Source organism: Schistocerca cancellata, chromosome 10 (genome assembly GCF_023864275.1).
Source record: "Schistocerca cancellata isolate TAMUIC-IGC-003103 chromosome 10, iqSchCanc2.1, whole genome shotgun sequence".
Lineage (NCBI taxonomy): Eukaryota > Metazoa > Arthropoda > Insecta > Orthoptera > Acrididae > Schistocerca > Schistocerca cancellata.
In genome coordinates, this window is record NC_064635.1 from 121,152,897 (window position 1) to 121,174,976 (window position 22,080).

The 22,080-nt window shown below is 39.4% G+C and overlaps 1 protein-coding gene across 1 annotated transcript in view; it reads right to left on the reverse strand.

The window, feature by feature from the left end:
* The window catches only part of LOC126106344 (uncharacterized), a 261,730-nt gene that overhangs the window by 129,551 nt on the left and 110,099 nt on the right, over positions 1-22,080 (reverse strand). The window contains exons 12-13 of the mRNA XM_049912595.1: positions 13,140-13,347; positions 8,276-8,509 (exon numbers count right to left, since the gene is read on the reverse strand). Coding sequence (XP_049768552.1) covers positions 8,276-8,509; positions 13,140-13,347 — 442 coding nt within the window. The remainder of the gene's footprint in view (positions 1-8,275; positions 8,510-13,139; positions 13,348-22,080) is intronic.

Genomic DNA, 22,080 nt, shown 5'->3' on the forward strand with positions numbered 1-22,080 from the left:
TGTGTTCAGCAACAGGGTGGTACACTTGTTTTTTGGCCACAGTTGGTCAGTGGCCATTCATGCAGACAGACAGCTTGTTGGTTGTCATGCCTGCATAGAATGCAGCACAGTGGTTAAGCTCAGCTTGCAAATCACATGACTGGATTCACAGGTAGGCCTGCCTTTGATGGGACTGGTGATGTTAGTGAACGAACTGGAGTAGGTAATGGTAGGAGGATGTATGGGACAGGTCTTGCATCTAGGTCTGTTACAGGGGTATGAGCCATGAAGTAAGGGATAGGGAGCAAGGGTTGTGTAAGGATGGACGAGTATATTGTGTAGGTTCGGTGGATGGCGGAATACCAGTGTAGGAGGGGTGGGAAGAATAATGGGCAGGACATTTCTCATTTCAGGGCATGACGAGAGGTAATCGAAACCCTGGCAGAGAATGTAATTCAGTTGCTCCAGTAACAGATGGTACTGAGTTAGGAGGGGAATGCTCATCTGTGGCTGGACTGTGGGACTTTGGGAGCTGGTGGGAGACTGGAAAAATAAGGCACGGAAGATTTGTTTTTGTACAAGGATGGGAGGATAATTACAGTCAGTGAAGGTTTCAGTGAGACCCTCAGTATATTTTGAGAGGGACTGCTTGTCACTGCAGATATGATGACCACGGGTGGCGAGGCCGCGTGGAAGGGACTTCTTGGTATGGAATGGGTGGCAGCTGTCGAAGTGGGGGTATTGCTGGTGGTTAATAGGTTTGATATGGGCAGAGGTACTGATGTAGCCATCTCTGAGGTGGAGGTCAACATCTAGGAAGGTTGCTTGTTGGGTTGAGTAGGACCAGGTGAAGCAAATGGGGGAGAAGTTGTTGAGGTTCTGGAGGAATGTGAATAGGGTATCCTCACCTTCAATCCAGATAGCAAAGATGGCATCAATGAATCTGAACCAGATCCAGATGAGGGGTTTAGGATTCTCGGTTTTTAGGAAGGATTCCTCTAGATGGCCCATGAATAGGTTGGCATAGGATGGTGCCATGTGGGTGTCCATAGCCATACCCTGGATTTGTTTGTAGGTATTGGCTGTCAGTCAGGGTCAGAACAGAGTTGTGTGTAGTTACGACAGCGTTATTTTGGAGCTAAGTGGATTTGAACTTGGGCAAACTGTTGATGCTCATATGGTGGTTGCTTCTGTAAGCAAGGCAGCCAAAGTGTTAAGTGTCTTGAGAGGTTTCAAGAGGCACCATATGAAAGATTTACATCACATACGAGGAAAGCAGAATAGCACCATCCACTAAGTTACAACACAGACGAAATGTGTGTTTCAAGTGATCATGATGGACAGTCACTGAAGAGGACTTTGATGAAAAATAAGAGGATGACAGGAGCAAAAGTTGCTTCAGAACTGAATGTTGCACTCCATAACCCAGTAAGTACTGAGGCAACATGATGGTAACTCCATAAGCAGGGAATTCCAAAATGAACTGGTATTTCAGAGCCACTGATAAATGGAGCAAGTGCCCATAACAGGAAAACACAGAGCCAAAGTCATAAAAATTAGATTATGGAGCAATGGAAGGAAGTCATATGGTTGGATGAGTCTTTTTTCACACTGTTTCCACCTTCTGGCCAATTTTATGCCCCAAGAGTGAAATATGGCAGGGGTTTGGTGAAGATTTGGGCAGTCATATTGTGGTATTTCATGGTTCTGTGGCTGCTCTGCAAAGCTGGCTTATTGCAAATAATTATTCAACCATCCTGGCTCATCAGGTCCATCCCATGGTACTAAGTTTATTTCCTAATGGTGACACTGTTTTCCAAGATGATAGATCCCCTGTTCACACAGCTCACATCATCCGGGACTGGTCTTGTGAGCTGAGGATGAATTTTTTCATCTCCCTTCACCACCACAGTCACCAGATCTCAATTTTATTGAGCCTTTGTGGTCTACTTTACAGAGAAGGGTTAGTGATCACTATCCACTTCCATTGTTGTTACCAGAACTTGGTGTTACTTTGCAGGAAGAATGGTATAAAATTCCACTGAAAATCATATAGGACCTGCATTTATCCATTCTGAGATGACTGGAAGCTGTTTAGAATCCCAATGGCCTTCCTACACCATATCAAGCATGGTAATGTGTTATGCTTGGTTTTCCACATTTCGTCCATGCCCTGTACATACTCTGAAACCACTGTGATGATGATGATGATGATTTTGATTTTCAGGGTGCTCAATGGCATGGCCTTCAGCACCCATACAAATTCCCAATTTTTTCACTTGCCAATCTCCCCAGTTCTTAAATGATGATGAAATGATGAGAACAACACAAACACCCAGTTCCCAGGTAGAGAAAAGTCCCAGCCTGGCTGGTAAACCACTGTGAAGTGCATGGCAAAAGGTACCAGTATAGTAAAACATGTTTCGGTTTCCTACAGTCTGATCATTTATGGAACGAGAAAAGAGCGGCTACTTCATTGTCTCTGTATGTACCATAATTAGTCTACTTTTGTCTTCACTGCCCCTACAGGAATGATCTGTGTGAAGTTGAAGAATATCTCCATATTCTTCATTTAATACTGCTTCCTGAAGTTGGCACTCAGGGAATAATATGCATTTATTTCCAAGTGTTTGCCAATCATAGTTATTCAGAGTTCTGTGACACCATCCTATGAGTTAAACAAACCTGTGATCATTCATGTCCCCCTTCTTTATATATGTTCAGTATCTCCTGTTAGTATGGCATGGATCCCACACACTTGAGCAATGTTCTATGACAGGACACACAAGTGGTTTGTTAGCACTCTCATTTTATGGGCTGACTCTACTTCTGCACCATCCTGCCAATGACCTGAAGTCTGCCACCTGTTTTACCTATGACTGAGCTTATCTGAGCATTCTATTTCATATCCCTATAAACAGTTACATGCTGCTATTGGTAAGAGCACAGTTTCAAATTTCTGAACATTCCTGTAAATAAAAAGGGCAAAAGAATGGACAGAGCCACATCCTTAACATCAGTATGCTGCAGAATTCTTGAACATATTATTTATAAGTTTGAATGCAATAAATTTCGTTGAGATAGAAAACTTTTTGTCCACAAATCAGCACATATTTAGAACGCACCACTCTTGCAAAACTCAGCTTGCCCTTTTCTCACACAATATCCTGCAAATTATGAATGAAGGGCAAAAGGCAGCTTCCATATTCCTACATTTCCAGAAAGTGCTGCAAACTGTTAACAAATTTGTGAGTGGCTTGAAGGCTTCTGAAGTAATAGAACTTTATGGTGAGTGTGCATGAGGGACGAGGGTATCAGCAGGAGTGCTCAGGGAAATGTGATAGGAGTGTTATTATTCTCTATGTAATTGAATGATCTGAGGGACAGGGTAAGCAACAATGTGTGACTGTTTGCTGATCACACTGTAGTATACAGCAAAGTATCATCATTGAGTAACTGTAAATGAACACAGGAAGACCTATGCAGAATTTCTGTTCAGTGTAATGAATGGCTGCTTGCTTTATATGTAGAAAAATGTAAGTTAATGCAGATGATTATGAAAACTAATCCTGTAATGTTTGAATATAGTACTAGTGGTGTTCTGCTTTACACAGTCACATTGATTAAATATTTAGTTGTAGCACTGCAAAGCAACATGAAATGGAAATAGCACATAAGAATGGTAGTAGGGAAGGCGAATGGTCTACTTCAGTGGACTGGGAGAGTTTCAGGAAAGAAAAATGTAAGTTAATGCAGATGATTATGAAAACTAATCCTGTAATGTTTGGGTTGGGTTGTTTTGGGGAAGGAGATCAGACAGCGAGGTCATCGGTCTCATCGGATTACGGAAGGATGGGGAAGGAAGTCGGCCGTTCCCTTTCAGAGGTACCATCCCGGCATTTGCCTGGAGTGATTTAGGGAAATCACTGTAATGTTTGAATATAGTACTAGTGGTGTCCTGCTTTACACAGTCACATTGATTAAATATTTAGTTGTAGCACTGCAAAGCAACATGAAATGGAAATAGCACATAAGAATGGTAGTATGGAAGGCGAATGGTCTACTTCAGTGGACTGGGAGAGTTTCAGGAAAGTGTAGCTCATCTACAAAGGCATTCGCTTACATAATGCTATTGTGACCCATTCTTGAGTACTGCTCAAGTGTTATGAACCCCACAACGTCATCAAAACAATTCAGAAGGCTGCTGTTAGATTTGTTACCAGTAGGTTTCATCAACACACAAGTCTCATGCAAGTGCTTTGTCAACTCAAATGGGAATCCATGGAGGGAAGATGTTCTTTTCATGCAACACTATTGAGAAAAAATTACAGAACAGGCATCTGGAGCTGACTGCAGAATGATTCTAACACAGTCAATGTACATTTTGCATAAGGGTCACAAAGGCACAATAAGGGAAATTAGGGCTTGTATGGAGGCATATAGTGATTTTTCCCTGACTCCATTTATGAGTGGAATTGGCAAGAAAATGATTAGTAGTAGTACATGGTACCCATGACTATACATCACATAGCAGCTTGTGGAACATGTATATCGATGTAGATGTAGAATCAGCCCAGAACACATCAAAGTCTCCAAACAGAATTTTCTTAATTTGCTGACACCCTTCTACATACATAGTAGGAGTAATGTTGCAGTAAGAAAGAATGTGACTTTTCTAATTAGTTTGTAATTAATCTTGTCTCCTTTAACTCTTTCTTCTATTTTGCCAGGTGAAAAAATTTCTGGTTCCAAAAACTCAGTTTTACATGATTGATTGTGCATTCTTGTCACTGATGCCGTATGGTGAGTAGAAAAGTCTGTCTTCAATTGTAGATTTGTTTTTATAACAATTTTTCTTTTTGAGTCTACATATATGTAGGATGAACTGAACTCCACAAACAGAATGTTGTAGATTGTAGAGGCATATTTTCCGAGTACACTGGTGCAAGGGACCTATGGTATCTAGTGGCTGATTACAGAGTAATTGCATTTGATTTGATTTCTTACTGCCATTTATCTCTGTATCTGTATAGTGCTCAAGATACCTGCACATCAATTCAAACATTAGTGGTACGGGCTGTGTGTCTTGCTTGGAAACAAACTTATTCCATTCACTCACAGTACTTACCATTGACAACAGCAAAGCCCATTTTGTGATTTAAATAATAAGACTCTGCACAAACATTTACATTGGTATTTTATGTAAAGTCTATGTGTGTGGTGTTCTGCATCTCTTGGCCTGCATTTGCCTTTTTGTGGTTTTACTGTACTTGGAAAATCAGAAAATATAAATCTTGTGACCTTTTTTTACATTCTTATGTTATAAATTTTTTTTTTCTCTGTGTACATACAAGTACTGTACCTCCTTTGTTGTTCCCACTTTACTCTTTGCCATCAATCTTGCACTCAGTACTGCTCAGTTCTATCTTGTGTTTGTTTTTCTGGCACAGTTATTTACATGTGAACACAGCATACAGATAGGGTTACTGGTGAAAAGTTGGCAGACATGCACCTCATGTACAGGTTCACTGAATGCAATAGAAGAGCAGCACCATGACACTATGCAGAGCAGTTTCAGTAACGATGGCAACCACATCCAAATATATTTGTATCTGTATATAGGCTATAATGAGAAACTGGAGCCTTTCATGTTGTACATTATGTTGGTTACAGTTTACAGGCTTTACAGCTATAATTTTTTTTTAAATGGACACAACATTTTCCCAACTAAGCTGTACTTATTTACACTTCATCTTCATTCCACAACCAGTTTTCACTTTTAAGCTGAAAGGTGGAAGGAGTATATATAGAATCTATACAAGGGAGTTGAACACTAAGGCAATATTACAGAAATGAAAGAGGATGTAGATGAAAATGGGATGGGAGATATGATACTGTGACAAGGATTTGACAGAGCTCTGAAGGAGCTAAGTTGAAACAAGTAGATGACATTCCATCATAACTAGTGGTAGCCTTGGGAGAGCCAACCATGACAAAACTCTTCCACCTGGTGTGCATGATATATGAGATAGGAAAAGTGCCCTCAGACTTCGAGAAGACTGTAGTAATTGCAGTTCCAAAGAAAGCAATTGCTGGCAGATGTTAAAATTACTGAACCATCATTTAAATGATTAATGGAAAATCTCATATAAAGATGTGAAACAAATACTAACAAAGAGATAGAGTGGCTGGCCAGTACTTACCTCAGCTCAGTACAGCCGATAGATACACATAAAACAGAACCGAAAATTACATTCCTAGCTTTCGGAACAAATGTTCCTTCATCAGGGAGGAGAGAGGGGAAAGAAAGGGAAGAAGGGAAAGGAGATTCAGTTACTCACAACCCAGGCTATGAAGCAACAGGGAAAGGAAAATAGGGAGGGTAGCAAGGATGGAAGCATGGCCTCTGACAACCATGCTTCCATCCTTGCTACCCTCCCTATTTTCCTTTCCCTGTTGCTTCATAGCCTGGGTTGTGAGTAACTGAATCTCCTTTCCCTTCTTCCCTTTCTTTCCCCTCTCTCCTCCCTGATGAAGGAACATTTGTTCCGAAAGCTAGGAATGTAATTTTCGGTTCTGTTTTATGTGTATCTATCGGCTGTACTGAGCTGAGGTAAGTACTGGCCAGCCACTCTATCTCTTTGTTAGTATTTGAACCATCATTTAATAAGACATGGTTGCAATATACAAACCTGTATTCTTTACAGACAAATGGTAGAACTGGTAGAACCAACCTAGGGGAAGATCAGTTTGGATTCCATAGAAATGTTGGAAAATGTGAGGCAGTACTGACCCAATGATTTATCTTAGAAGACAGATTGAGGAAAGGCAGACCTAGTTTATAGTATCTATAGATGAAGAGAAAGCTTTTGACAATGATAACTAGAGTGAAAGGCTATTTACAAGTTGTATAGAAATCAGATGGCATTTTTACGAGTCAGGTGGCATGACAGTGAAGCAGTGGGTGAGAAGGGAGTGGGACAGGGTTATAGCCTCTGCCTGATGCTATTCAATCTGTGCACTGAGCAAGCAGTAAAGAAAACCAAAGAAAAATTTTGAGCAGGAATTGAAAGTCCAGGGAGAAGAAATAAAATCCTTGAGGTTTGCTGAGGACAAGATAATTTTGTCAGAGACAGAAAAGAGATGGATGAGTGGCTGAATGGAATGGAGAGTGTCTTGAAAGGAGGATAAAAGAAGAACATCAACAAAAGCAAAATGGGGATAATGGAATGGAGTCAAATTAAATCAGTTGATGATATGGAAACTACATTAGGAAATGAGACACTTAAAGTAGTGGATGAGTTTTACTATTTGGGGAGCAAAATAACTGATGATGGCCAAAGTAGAGAGGATATCAAGTGTAGGCTGGCAATGGCAAGAGCAGCATTTCTCAAGAAGAGAAATTTGTTAACACCAAATATAGACTAAAGTGTTAGGAAGTCTTTTCTGCCTAGAATGCAGTCATGTATGTCAGTGAAATGTTAGACAATAAACAGTTTAGACAAGAAGATAATAGAAGCTTTTTAAATGTGGTGCTACAGATGAATGCTGAAGATTAAGTACATAGATCACATAACTAAAGAGGAGGTGTACTGAACATAATGGGGGCGAAAAGAAATTTGTGGCATAACCAGACTAGAAGACAGGATTGGTTGATATCTGAGACATCATGGGATCACCAATTTAGTACCAGGAGGAAGTAGGAGGGATTCAAATTCAGGAGGATGTAGAGTGCAGTAGTTATTCAGTGATCTAGAGGCTCACACAGGATAGAGTAGGTGGAGAACTGTGTCAAATCAGTCTTTGGACTGAAAACAACAACAACAGCAGCAGCAACAAACCATTATCAAGCTTTTTGACAGGATAAGGTGCCATACGCATATAAAAGGCTGTGTGTTCACGCGATGTGCTTATGTTCATTTTGGTTTGCAAATTTTATTCTTTTCAATGGTTTGACATATAGTTGGTGCACATATAGTACGATAGGTGCAAAACTAGCTGTGGAATGAAGACAGAATCTAAATAGATACAGCTTAAGTGGAAAAAAATGCATCCATTTTACAAGATTTTCTTGTTCGAGTTCAGCCAGTAGATACACTCAATACAAAAATATACAACTACATTCTACTACTTCAGTGTGTGATGATTTTAGTGCTAACCTGTTTAACACTGTGTTCCTAGTGAATTGTGACTTAAGTTGTCAGACTGTTTAAGAGCAATCTGTTTGCACAAGACAAATCTGAAATTATGTACTGGATGCTTAGAGTAGAGGAAAATAACATTCTAGGGAACTGACCTAGAGATTCTGATTCCAGAACCTGGAGCATGTGGTCTTTTGCCCTTTCTATGAATAAGAGCATTTCTAGTGCATCTTCAGGATTGAGGAGGTGTGAAACTGTCGCCACTGAAGTAAGCACACTGTGTACAAGGTTTCCACTCTTTGCTCCTGTAATCAAACCTGTAAGTAAATTTTTCCACTGGAAAATTGCTTCTTGTTTCAGCAGTGATATCAACTGCCAGGTGTCCTCTCCTGCAAAGAATTAAACAGATAATTTCCATAATTGCTGGTATTAATACACAGTTATTTTTAATATCACTTTCAGTAACAAGTAAAACAATGAAATATACACTTTAGGTTATGAGATTTAAACTCTAAAATGTCAATAAAAATAACCAAGGCATCTGAAGTGTATCTACCTTGGCTATGTTATTCCTTCATGGAATGTTTCCTTCTATTATAGCCTTATAATTTAGTATGAAATATATGAAATTAGTTTAAGGCCTCATACATGTGTATTTTTTATTTATTGCTTGTATTTTCAGGTATTTAGCATTGGCATATGGTTTTGACTGGATAATGGATACTTTCATTGTTCTTCTTCTTCTCTTTCTTCCTCTTCTGCCGTAAATGCTGTCTGCCAAGAACAATGACAATCAGTAACATGATATGTTGTTAGCCCATGACTTTTATGACCTGCTTTCTGTGTTCAGTCTGAGCCAGCAGCTTAAGTTCTTTAACCAGGATAATCTTCTATGTTGCAGACTATGTCTGCTATCAATATTTCCTTGAAGTATTTGTTGAAACAAGTTGTATGTGTTGTTGTGAATTATATGGACAACATGTTTGTATTTTCTTCTCTGGACTTGGTATTGAGGATTTATAAATCTTCGTTAATATGCCACAGTACTGCCACATTTGTGGATTTATCTGTCCACGGTATGCTTAATATCTTTTGAGATGCCAACATTTCAAATGTCACCAATTTCTTAACTAACATTACAGTAAGTGTCTATGACTCAACTCCATAGAGTAGCATACTTAACACGAACACTTTCTTCATTACCTGAAAGAACTTCTAGACTGTTCAATTCTGCAGTGAATTTCTTGAGAGAGAACTCTGATACCACTCATTTGACACCCCAAATATTTACATGATGAAACCCTTGCAATCTTACCATTACCAAATACGAGAGGACTCTGACTTCCACTTCGGATTCTGCTGACAACCATCCACTAAGTCTTAGTGACATTTAAACATAACCTCAGGTCATAGTTCTCTTCTGTCCCAGCATTTAGTAATTCTTGCAGATCATCCACCCTGGTTGCAACTAAGACAGTGTCATCAGCATATCTAATGTTATTGATAATAACTTCATTAACCACCATTCCTCGACTCTTTCCAGATAGAGCATCTTGGAAAATATTTTTAGAATAGATGCTGAAAAGAAATGAGAAGAGAATGCTGCCACAGTGATCTTCTTCCATAATCAATATTGTTTCTGACAGCTAACCATCAACACACACACTAGCAGTTTGCTACCAGTACAGATTTCCAGGAAATCAGATGTCACAACCATCCAGCCTGTCACCTAAGATGTGGATAAGTTGTCATGCTGAACAGTGTCAAAAGCTTTTTCATAATCAATGAAACAAGCATATAATTTGACATAAATATCATGACATCACTGTATTGATATTAAAGGATTTCATTTAATTTTGTAATAGGCAATATTAGCAATGTCTAATAAAAATAGGGAAGTATGGAGAAGCTCATTGTTTCCAGACTGAAAAATTCTAAATTTTACATGAACTGTGACTTCTATACAAAACTCAAATTGATTATGAATTTATCTCCACATTAAACTTCCAAATTTATGTGGATGAGTGTTGAAACCTCATATTAGCACACTAATTAATGACATTTCAGAAAATGAAAACCAGTGTACTCAATTTGAATTTTAAGTAGTGTTACTGTAATTATGTAACAGAAAATATAATGTTCCAGTTAAAAAGCGGAACTCAAGAAATATTCTATGTTAAATAAATGTAAAATTTTTGCAGTAAGAACAGATTGCAAATGAACTAGACAATTTGTATAAACAGGAATGCTATGGAAGCCATGTGGGCTTTCTTATGGTTTCAGACTGAAATGGTGATGAATGATTGTATTTTTTTGTCTGGTATAACAATCTCAGACTTAAACCATCTAATGTAATTTTGTCTTACAAAAGATCCAAGACCATCACTATTTGCCATGAAAGCTACATATTACATTTTAATCACTAGCATTACTACTTCTATCCCTGGCATGTGGTGACATGGTATAGCTTTTCTGCTCCAAGACACACCTTGTTGAGTTAATTATTTCTAAAATTATTAATTCTGAAAATGTTTTTTTGGGTAGTGAAATTATAGATAAGTCTCATAAATCACCCCCTCTCTTCAGTTTGCTACAGGAGAATGTTGAAAACTATATGGGTGTATGGGTAGATGAAATAACTAATGAGGAGATACTGAATGAAATTGTGAGAAATGAAAATTAATGACAGCAAACAAGCTATAGTTTTCTGAGTTCAAAAACATGTAATAAGAATTATTTATAGTGTGAACTCAAGCAGGATGTGGAGATCAGTGTTTAATGTACTGTCAATAATGAGGTCATTAGAGACAGAGCACAGTTTTGGGGGGTTGGGTTGTTTGGGGAAGAGACCAAACAATGAGGTCATCAGTCTCAGTGGTTTAGGGAAGGATCAGGAAGGAAGTCGGCTATGCCCTTTCAAAGGAACCATCCCGGCATTTACCTGAAGCGATTTAGGGAAATCACCGAAAACCTAAATCAGGATGGCCGGACGTGGGATTGAACTGTCGTCCTCCTGAATGTGAGTCCAGTGTGCACAATTTTGGATTAGGGAAGGATGGGAAAGGAAATCAGCCATCCACTTTCAAAGGAACCATCCCAGCATCAGGATGGCCGGGCACAAGTTTGAAACATCGTCCTCCTGAATGCAAGTCCAGTGAACTCAAGAACATCCTGTGGAGGCCTGTTTCAGGAACTGGGGACACTAGTTACTGTTTCCCAATACATTTATTCCTTAATGAAATTTGTCACTAAAAATATCATTTTTCCAACCCAACAGCTCATTTCATGGAATCAATACTAGAAATAAGAACAATATTCAGAAAGCTTTAAAGACACTTATTTTGGCCCATAAAGTCTTCCATCATTGAGGAGTAAACATATTGTCTAACTTTCGGGCAGCCACACAATAAAATCAGGAAGATCAATCTCAAAAACATATGCCAATGCCATTACTATTATGAGATGTTTAACAGAAGTCCACAAAAGTCATTGTGTTAAGGATAGCACTAGTAACAGATGGGTTTTTTGGAGGGAGAGTTTACATTCAGTTTCAATTTGAGCCAACAAGGTGCTCCAATTGAATAGAGAGCAAGGGAATTTCAAACATCTGGCCACTGTGTTTTTGGGGTAGCATGGCTTCCTCAAACCCCACATTTAGAGTGAGGCATGTACTTCACTTTAGATACTTTTAGATATGATACACATATGTATGATCTACAGAATCATTAAAGTGTGCATGGCAATTTGTTGACATACTGGATTTTGCTTCTTGATCTTCAGCCAACATTAGTTTAACGACTTTTCTGACATTTTGTGAAAACATGTCACTGGCATTGTCAAAGATTCACACAATACTGCTGTTGGCAGTTTGAGATCAAAGCTATGGAGGGTGAATATTTGACAATGCCAGCCACTCTTGACAACGAAACACCACAAAAATTATTAAACAAACATTGGCCAGAGATCCTGAGATGAAACCCAGCAATGTATATGTCACATATAATGATCAATTTTCACTTTGATGAACAGTCTCAATGGGCTCATAAAAGAAGCCATTATTATAACATTATTGAGTACTGAGATGCAGCTATCAAACTCATTTTTACAAATGAATCTATGCAAATTTTTGGATACAGATCAGTAATTTTACATGAGTTCTGCTGCATTTTATGAATTTTCCTTGAGGTAGTGCATTGCCATTTATTTTTTCAATAACAAAAACTATCACAGACATAAAAAATATTTAGAAATTAATAATGCTATGACACTAAATATTTTAGGACAGCATAAGTTAAATGAACCAAGTTATATGGGTCCATACCCATGATCTTTGCAGACTTCGATTCAATGGTGCTTCATTCAAATGTTCAGAAAGACAATATACACTGAAGAATTTACTGTTGAGAGAAGCACAAGATTCTGGATGGAGTTCAGCCCAACAAAAGAAACTCAGGAATAAAGCTCACAGCACCTAGCAATGTACCGTCTCTGCCTTACCCTCTCTAACAGCTCACCATTCATTATCAGCTACTCTCGTTCTCACTACAGGTGGGTCTCAGTGAACTAACATTCCTTTTTAATTTTCCCCTACATGTCTCTCTCTCTCTCTCTTTCTCTCCTCCCTGAAGAAGGAACTATTACTTCAAAAACCTGGGATTGCCTCGTGAAGGCAACACTGACCATCAATTCTGTGTCATAATTTATTAATTTTCTTTGCTGAGTTTTCCTTTGATACAAATAATTAAGTATACATGCCTTGTTCATTCAAACATCATCTTGCAAAAGTGATTAAAGGTGGCTCATATACACAAGTTTTTGTGCACTTATTTCATTCAATTCCATACAATCTTAGTGCTTTGCTTATCCAGACACGATTTGTGTGTCAGAGCAGACACGTTCATATTTGATCTCAAGTCTTCAGACAACAAACACGCACCTAGGAATCTCACTCTTTTCTGATGGAACTGCCTGCAAGTCTCTAGTCTAACTGAATCTAACTGACACTGGGCTGTCTCATACCTGTTAGATGTTTGTTGCCATATTCTGAACAAAGGCAATTCTTGCAGATTGTACCAGTTACTCCAAGCCAGGAAGCAACCACAGAGAAGGCCACAGGCGCATTCTGTGTGCGGTGGAAAAGTACACTCCTCGTACAGCTCAGAGCGGCACAGGTCAGGTGGCAGGGGTGGTGTTGTGAGTTCACTGTACCGGGGCAAAACTGCGATTTCTGCAAATGAAAATGCATTTTTTATTTTTAGAAAATTTAGTGGAATATTTGTGCTATATTTTCATACACACTCTTTCAAATAAAAACATGACTATAATCACCCAAAATGAATAATACAGCAAAATGTATCAATGGTTCATCAAAGACAAATTCAGAATGCACTCATGAGTAACTGATCAGGTAATGGAAACTGTGAGAATGTAAATAATTTGAGGAGTGAAGGCAACAACTCACCAAATAGTGGAGGTCCTGAGTAATAACAAGGCTTATAAATAAAACTGAGACCTTTGTATCTTTTGGAGAAATCCTTTTTTGAGCTATGGAGTAGATGCAGACACACAGCTGCATGCTCTACAGTTCGACTGCAGTGAGGCTTTGTGGCAGGTGGAGTGACAAGGGAGAAAGGAATTGGCGAGAAGGAGTAAGGGTGTGGGAGAGTGGCTGATAGCTCAGAGGGAGAGGCAGCAGTCCTGTAATAGACTTGACTTGTGAGTCCAGCCACATCATACAGTGAGTTGACAAAAGCCACGTGATACCTTCTTATATAATGTCTGACCTCCTTTTCCCTGGCATTGTACAGCAACTTGACATGGCATGGAGTAAACAAGTTGCTGGAAGTCCCCTGCAGAAATACTGAACCATACTACCATATTTACAAAAGTATTGCCAGTGCAGGATTTTGTGTATAAACTGACCTCTCCATTGTTGTTGTTGTTGTTGTTGTTGTTGTGGTCTTCAGTCCTGAGACTGGTTTGATGCAGCTCTCCATGCTACTCTATCCTGTGCAAGCTTCTTCATCTCCCAGTACCTAATGCAGACTACATCCTTCTGAATCTGCTTAGTGTAGTCGTCTCTTGGTCTCCCTCTACGATTTTTACCCTCCACGCTGCCCTCCAGTACTAAATTGGTGATCCCTTGATCCCTCAGAACATGTCCTAACAACCGATCCCTTCTTCTAATCAAGTTGTGCCACAAACTCCTCTTGTCCCCAATTCTATTGAATACCTCCTCATTAGTTATTTGATCTTCCCATCTAATCTTCAGCATTCATCTGTAGTGTCACATCTCGAAAACTTATATTATCTTCTTGTCTAAACTATTTATCACCCATGTTTCACTTCCATACATGGCTACACTTCATACAAATACTTTCACAAACGACTTCCTGACACTTAAATCTATATGCGAAGTTAACAAATTTCTCTTCTTCAGAAACACTTTCCTTCCCATTGCCAGTCTACAGTTTATATCCTCTCTACTTCGACCTTCATCAGTTATTTTGCTCCCCAAATAGCAAAATTCCTTTACTACTTTAAGTGTCTCATTTCCTAATCTAATTCCCTCAGCATCACCCAACTTAATTCGACTACATTCCATTATCCTCATTTTTCTTTTGTTGATGTTCATCTTATACCCTCCTTTCAAGACACTGTCCATTCCATTCAACTGCTCTTCCAAGTCCTTTGTTGTCTCTCACAGGATTACAATGTCATCGATGAACCTCAAAGTTTTTATTTCTTCTCCATGGATTTTAATACCTACACTGAACTTTTCTTTTGTTTCCTTTACTGCTTGCTCAATATACAGATTGAATAGCATCGGGGAGAGGCTACAACCCTGTCTCACTCCCTTCCCAACCACTGCTTCCCTTTCATGCCCCTCGACTCTTATAACTGCCATCTGCTTTTTGTACAAATTGTAAATAGCCTTTCGCTCCCTGTATTTTACCACTGCCACCTTCAGAGTTTGGAAGAGAATATTCCAGTCAATATTGTCAAAAGCTTTCTCTAAGTCTAAAAATGCTAGAAACATAGGTTTGCCTTTCCTTAATCTTTCTTCTACAGTAAGTCATAGGGTAAGTATTGCCTCACCTGTTCCAACATTTCTACAGAATCCAAACTGATCTTCCTCGAGGTTGGCTTCTACCAGTTTTTTCATTCGTCTGTAAAGAATTTGCATTAGTATTTTGCAGCTGTGACTTATTAAACTGATAGTTTGGTAATTTTCCCATCTTTCAACACCCGCTTTCTTTGGGATAGGAATTATTATAATCTTCTTGAAGTCTGAGGGAATTTCGCCTGTCTCATACATCTTGCTCACCAGATGGTAGAGTTTTGTCAGGACTGGCTCTCCCAAGGCTGTCAGTAGTTCTAATGGAATGTTGTCTACTCCCGGGGCCTTGTTTTGACTCATGTCTTTCAGTGCTCTGTCAAACTCTTCATGTTCAGTGCTCTGTCAAACTCTTCATGCAATATCATATCTCCCATTTCATCTTCATCTACATCCTCTTCCATTTCCATAATATTGTCCTCAAGAACATCGCCCCTGTACAGACCCTCTATATCCTCCTTCCGCCTTTCTGCTTTCCCTTCTTTGCTTAGAACTGGGTTTCCATCTGAGCTCTTGATACTGATGCAAGTGGTTCTCTTTTTTCCAAAGGTCTCTTTAATTTTCCTGTAGGCAGTATCCATCTTACCCCTCGTGAGGTAAGCCTCTGCATCCTTACATTTGTTCTGCTGAGCCATTTTGCACTTTCTGTTGATCTCATTTTTGAGACGTTTGTATTCCTTTTTTCCTGCTCCATTACGTCCCATAAATTTTCAATGGGATTCATGTTGGGCAGTCTGGGTGGTGAAATCATTCACTTGAACTGTTCAGAATGTTCTTCAAACCAGTTGGGATTAACTGTAGCCTGGTAACATGGCACAATGTCATACACAAAAATTTCATCATTGTTTGGGGATATGAAGTCCATGAATGGCTGCAAATGGTCTCCAAGTACCGGGTCATAACCATTTCTAGTCAATGATTGGTTCAGATGGACCAGAGGCTGCAGTCCATTCCACATAAACACAGCCCAGATCACTGTGGAACTACTGCCAGCTTACACAGTGTCTTGTTGACAGCTTGGGTCCACAGCTTCGAGGGGTATGCACCACACTCAAAACCTACCCTCAGCTCTTACCAACTGAAAATGGGACTCATCTGTCAAGGCCACATTTTTGCCACCAGATGTACTCATGAGCCCAGGCAAGGCAATGTAGACAATGTCATGCTATCAGCAAAGGTACTCACATTATTTGTCTGCCGCCATAGCCGATTAATACCAAATTTCACCACATTGTCCTAACAGATACATTTATTGTATGTCCCATACTGATTTCTGTGGTTATTTCATGCTGTTGCTCTCGGTCATTAAGTGATAGGTATCGACCACTTCACTGTATGTTGCGGAGATAATACCTGAAATTTGGTATTCTCGGCAGACTCTTGGTGCTGTGGATCTTGGAATATTGAGTTCCCTAACAATTTCAGTTTTCCCGAGGACATGCAGCTTTACTGTATGATTAAATGATGATGGCATCCTCTTAGGTAAAATATTCTGGAGGTAAAACAGTCCCCCATTCGGATCTCCGGGCAGGGACTACTCAAGAGGACGTCGTTATCAGGAGAAAGAAAACTGGGGTTCTACGGATCGGTGCGTCGAATGTCAGATCCCTTAATTGGGCAGGTAGGTTAGAAAATCTAAAAAGGGAAATGGATAGGTTAAAGTTAGATATAGTGGGAATTAGTGAAGTTTGGTGGTAGGAGGAACAAGACTTTTGGTCAGGGGAATACAGGGTTATAAATACAAAATCTAATAGGGGTACCGCAGGAGTAGGTTTAATAATGAATAAAAAAATAGGAGTGCAAGTAAGCTACTACAAACAGCATAGTGAATGCATTATTGTGGCCAAGATAGACATGAAGCCCATGCCTACTATAGTAGTACAAGTTTATATGCCAACTAGCTCTGCAGATGATGAAGAAATTGATGAAATGTATGATGAGATAAAAGAAATTATTCAGGTAGTGAAGGGAGACGAAAACTTAATAGTCACGGGTGACTGGAATTCAACAGTAGGAAAAGGAAGAGATGGAAATGTAGTAAGTGAATATGGATTAGGGGTAAGAAATGAAAGAGGAAGCCGCCTGGTAGAATTTTGCACAGAGCATAACGTAATCATAGTTAACACTTGGTTCAAGAATCATGAAAGAAGGTGGTATACATGAAAGAACCCTGGAGATATTGGAAGGTTTCAGATAGATTATATAATGGTAAGACAGAGATTTAGAAACCAGGTTTTAAATTGTAAGACATTTCCAGGGGCAGATGTGGATTCTGACCACAATCTATTGGTTATGAACTGTAGATTAAAACTGAAGAAACTGCAAAAAGGTGGGAATTAAAGGAGATGGGACCTGGGTAAACTGGAAGAACAAGAGGTTGTACAGAGTTTCAGGGAGAGCATAAGGGAACAATTGACAGAAATGGGGGAAAGAAATACAGTAGAAGAGGAATGGGTACCTTTGAGGGATGAAATAGTGAAGGCAGCAGAGGATCAAGTAGGTAAAAAGACGAGGGATAGTAGAAATCCTTGGGTAACAGAAGAGATATTGAGTTTAATTGATGAAAGGAGAAAATACAAAAATGCAGTAAATGAAGCAGGCAAAAAGGAATACAAACATCTCAAACATGAGATCGACTTGGAAGTGCAAAATGGCTAAGCAGGGATGGCTAGAGGACAAATGTGAGAATGTAGAGGCTCATCTCACGAGGGGTAAGATAGATACTGCCTACAGGAAAATTAAAGAGACCTTTGGAGAAAAGAGAACCACTTGCATCAGTATCAAGAGCTCAGATGGAAACCCAGTTCTAAGCAAAGAAGGGAAAGCAGAAAGGTGGAAGGAGTATATATACAGAGGGTCTACACAGGGGCAATGCTCTTGAGGACAATATTAAGGAAATGGAAGAGGATGTAGATGAAGATGAAATGGGAGATACGGTACTGTGTGAAGAGTTTGACAGAGCACTGAAAGACCTAAGTCGAAACAAGGCCCCAGGAGTAGACAACATTCCATTAGAACTACTGACAGCCTTGGGAGAACCAGTCCTGACAAAACTCTACCATCTGGTGAGCAAGATGTATGAGACAGGCGAAATTCCCTCAGACTTCAAGAAGATTATAATAATTCCTATCCCAAAGAAAGCGGGTGTTGAAAGATGGGAAAATTACCAAACTATCAGTTTAATAAGTCACAGCTGCAAAATACTAATGCAAATTCTTTACAGACGAATGAAAAAACTGGTAGAAGCCAACCTTGAGGAAGATCAGTTTGGATTCTGTAGAAATGTTGGAACAGGTGAGGCAATACTTACCCTATGACTTACTGTAGAAGAAAGATTAAGGAAAGGCAAACCTATGTTTCTAGCATTTTTAGACTTAGAGAAAGCTTTTGACAATATTGACTGGAATATTCTCTTCCAAACTCTGAAGGTGGCAGTGGTAAAATACAGGGAGCGAAAGGCTATTTACAATTTGTACAAAAAGCAGACGGCAGTTATAAGAGTCGAGGGGCATGAAAGGGAAGCAGTGGTTGGGAAGGGAGTGAGACAGGGTTGTAGCCTCTCCCCGATGCTATTCAATCTGTATATTGAGCAAGCAGTAAAGGAAACAAAAGAAAAGTTCAGTGTAGGTATTAAAATCCATGGAGAAGAAATAAAAACTTTGAGGTTCATCGATGACATTGTAATCCTGTGAGAGACAACAAAGGACTTGGAAGAGCAGTTGAATGGAATGGACAGTGTCTTGAAAGGAGGGTATAAGATGAACATCAACAAAAGAAAAATGAGGATAATGGAATGTAGTCGAATTAAGTTGGGTGATGCTGAGGGAATTAGATTAGGAAATGAGACACTTAAAGTAGTAAAGGAATTTTGCTATTTGGGGAGCAAAATAACTGATGAAGGTCGAAGTAGAGAGGATATAAACTGTAGACTGGCAATGGGAAGGAAAGTGTTTCTGAAGAAGAGAAATTTGTTAACATCGAGTATTGATTTAAGTGTCAGGAAGTCATTTCTGAAAGTATTTGTATGGATTGTAGCCATGTATGGAAGTGAAACATGGATGATAAATAGTTTAGACAAGAAGAGAATAGAAGCTTTCAAAATGTGGTGCTTCAGAAGAATGCTGAAGATTAGATGGGTAGATCAAATAACTAATGAGGATGTATTGAATAGAATTGGAGGGAAGAGAAGTTTGTGGCACAAATTGACTAGAAGAAGGGATCGGTTGTTAGGACATGTTCTGAGGCATCAAGGGATCACCAATTTAGTACTGGAGGGCAGCGTGGAGGGTAAAAATCATAGAGGGAGGCAACAGATGAATACACTAGGCAGATTCAGAAGGATGTAGTCTGCATTAGGTACTGGGAGATGAAGAAGCTTGCACAGGATAGAGTAGCATGGAGAGCTGCATCAAACTAGTCTCAGGACTGAAGACCACAACAACAAACAACAACAATTTCAAAAATAGAATGTCCCATGTGTCTAGCTCCAACTACCATTCAGCATTCCAAGCCTGTTAATTTTCATTGTACAGCCATAATCTCATCAGAAACCTTTCCACACGAATCACCTGAGTACTAGAGCACCCCCCTTTTATATCTTGTGTACATGGTACTACCATCTTTATATGGACACATGATTATCTTATGACTTTTGTCACCTCAGTGTATACCAGCTGTGCTGGAATTTCTTAGGACAACCACTGACCAATTGTCCAGCCAAACAAATGGACACTGTCTAACAGTGGCCAAGAGCAGAGTTAGCCACCCAGCAGCATAATACACTGCTGAAAACAACATGCTCTGTTTCAATATCTACTTCACAACTCATGATATCTGGGTCCTTTGGTACAACATCATCTTCCCTGAACTACCGATGGGAGTTATTCTCAGAACATGACCTTTGTTCTCGTAATCCTCCTTGTCTCACCATCTGTTAGCCCTTGTCCCACACATATCTCCTCCCCTACCCCACAACCCAGCTTCATGCATCCTACAGCAACACTTTCTTCTCCATAATCTCCCATGCCTCTGTTCTGTCTCCCCCTCCCGAATGCATTTTCCACGTCACTATCATCGTGAACTGCACAAACTCACTGATGCCACTGTCTGAGCAGCATTTCTGGTTTTGGTCAAAGATCATTTTGCAGCAAGAATTTTTGATGACAGCGAGAGTTACAAACACATGGACACGAGATGCATGTTGGCTCCTGGTCACATAATAAAGTATAAATTTGTGTGTGTGTGTGTGTGTGTGTGTGTGTGTGTGTGTGTGTATGTGTGTGTGTGTGTGTGTGTCGCTCTACAGATATAACAATAAAAAACTACACTTTTTACACAGGTATGGGGCATTTCCTCTTCTGAATTAACACAAAACACGAATTTTCATTAACTTATTGGAATAAGGTGTCAATTCCAACAATTGTCAGAATTCTTGATGCTGAGGTGTAAATGGAAACAAACACAACATGAGTTTATGTGTTTAAGCATCGCTCATTGGCAGTGCTGTCAAACCATCTTCATTTCCTGGATGTAGATTGATGAAGTGACTGTTGTGTGTGGTAATTCCCTGTAAATATTTCAGTAAGTCTGCAGAATGTTTAAGTTAAGCCACAGTAGAAAAACTAATATGCAGCTTTTTCAAAGATTCCAATAAGCAGAGGGTAGCATGTCATAAGAATACTGAGGCAATAACCAAAACCTGATTTCATTTCTAAGTTCAGCATCCACAGCATAGAAAAGAACAGCACTTGCATTCTTTCAGTCTTTGTAACAAAAATATTGTTGATGAGAGTAACCTGCACCCATTTATTCACCCACAGCACACCACATGTGACCTATATCTTCAGCAACTGAGGTTCTATGTAACTGCTAGTAAATTATGGCAGAATGCTTTGAATATCTCCTAAAATATAAGAGTGATTGTGGAGGAACCAAGTTATCTGACCATAATTTTACTGAGGATGTCTGCATCTTGTATCCAGCTTACACCAATCTTGACAGAGTTGTGGGAGGTGGTTTGAGTGGTCCTTGATAAGAATGTTTTGACATCTCGTGAAGGCCATGCTATGACACACTGAAACTGACAAAAAACAACATAAAGTCGAGTTGCAGAAGGGCGCTATGAAAAAACTACACACACACACACACACACACACACACACACACACACACACACACACACACTGTTGTGCTGTAGCAGTCTTTTCATTGTGCCTGTCCACTACTTAATGGCTCCTCTACATTTTGAGTAGCAGTCTATCCTTTTCATAATACTCTTGATACTGTCAGCAAGAAATCAATTGCTCTTGTGTGTATCTGATCCAGTTAATTCACCATGAGATATGTATGGAGCTCAAAATATACGTTATACATTATTATTGCGAGGCAAGTAGCTTTTATCGAATGCCGCACTACACTTCCAGATGACATAGTTACACGACACTTTCGTACAACATAGTCACCAAGTCTCTTTAAACAACCAATCATTCAGTTCCTTGACAGTAGAAATCAGCTGTGCGAACATTCTCGTCATCGGAAAAGCTGAGACTGGTGTGTATCAGTTCCTCGACTGCCTGGACATTGTCACCTGTGTTCGATGTTGATGGTTTTTCTTCCTAATCAACATCATGTCAGTGTAACCTCAGCTGAATTGTTGGCACCATTTCACTTTGACTGGATGTAACATTGTGTTTGATCCATACACTGCCAGAATTTCACAGTGAATCTGTGTGCAATTTAGAATTGTATTGTCCGAAGTACTTAAAAAATGGAGTACATTTCCAGTTGCCACATCATTTCACACAAAAACTGTGATGTACCTGTTATCCAAATGCTGACAATGCA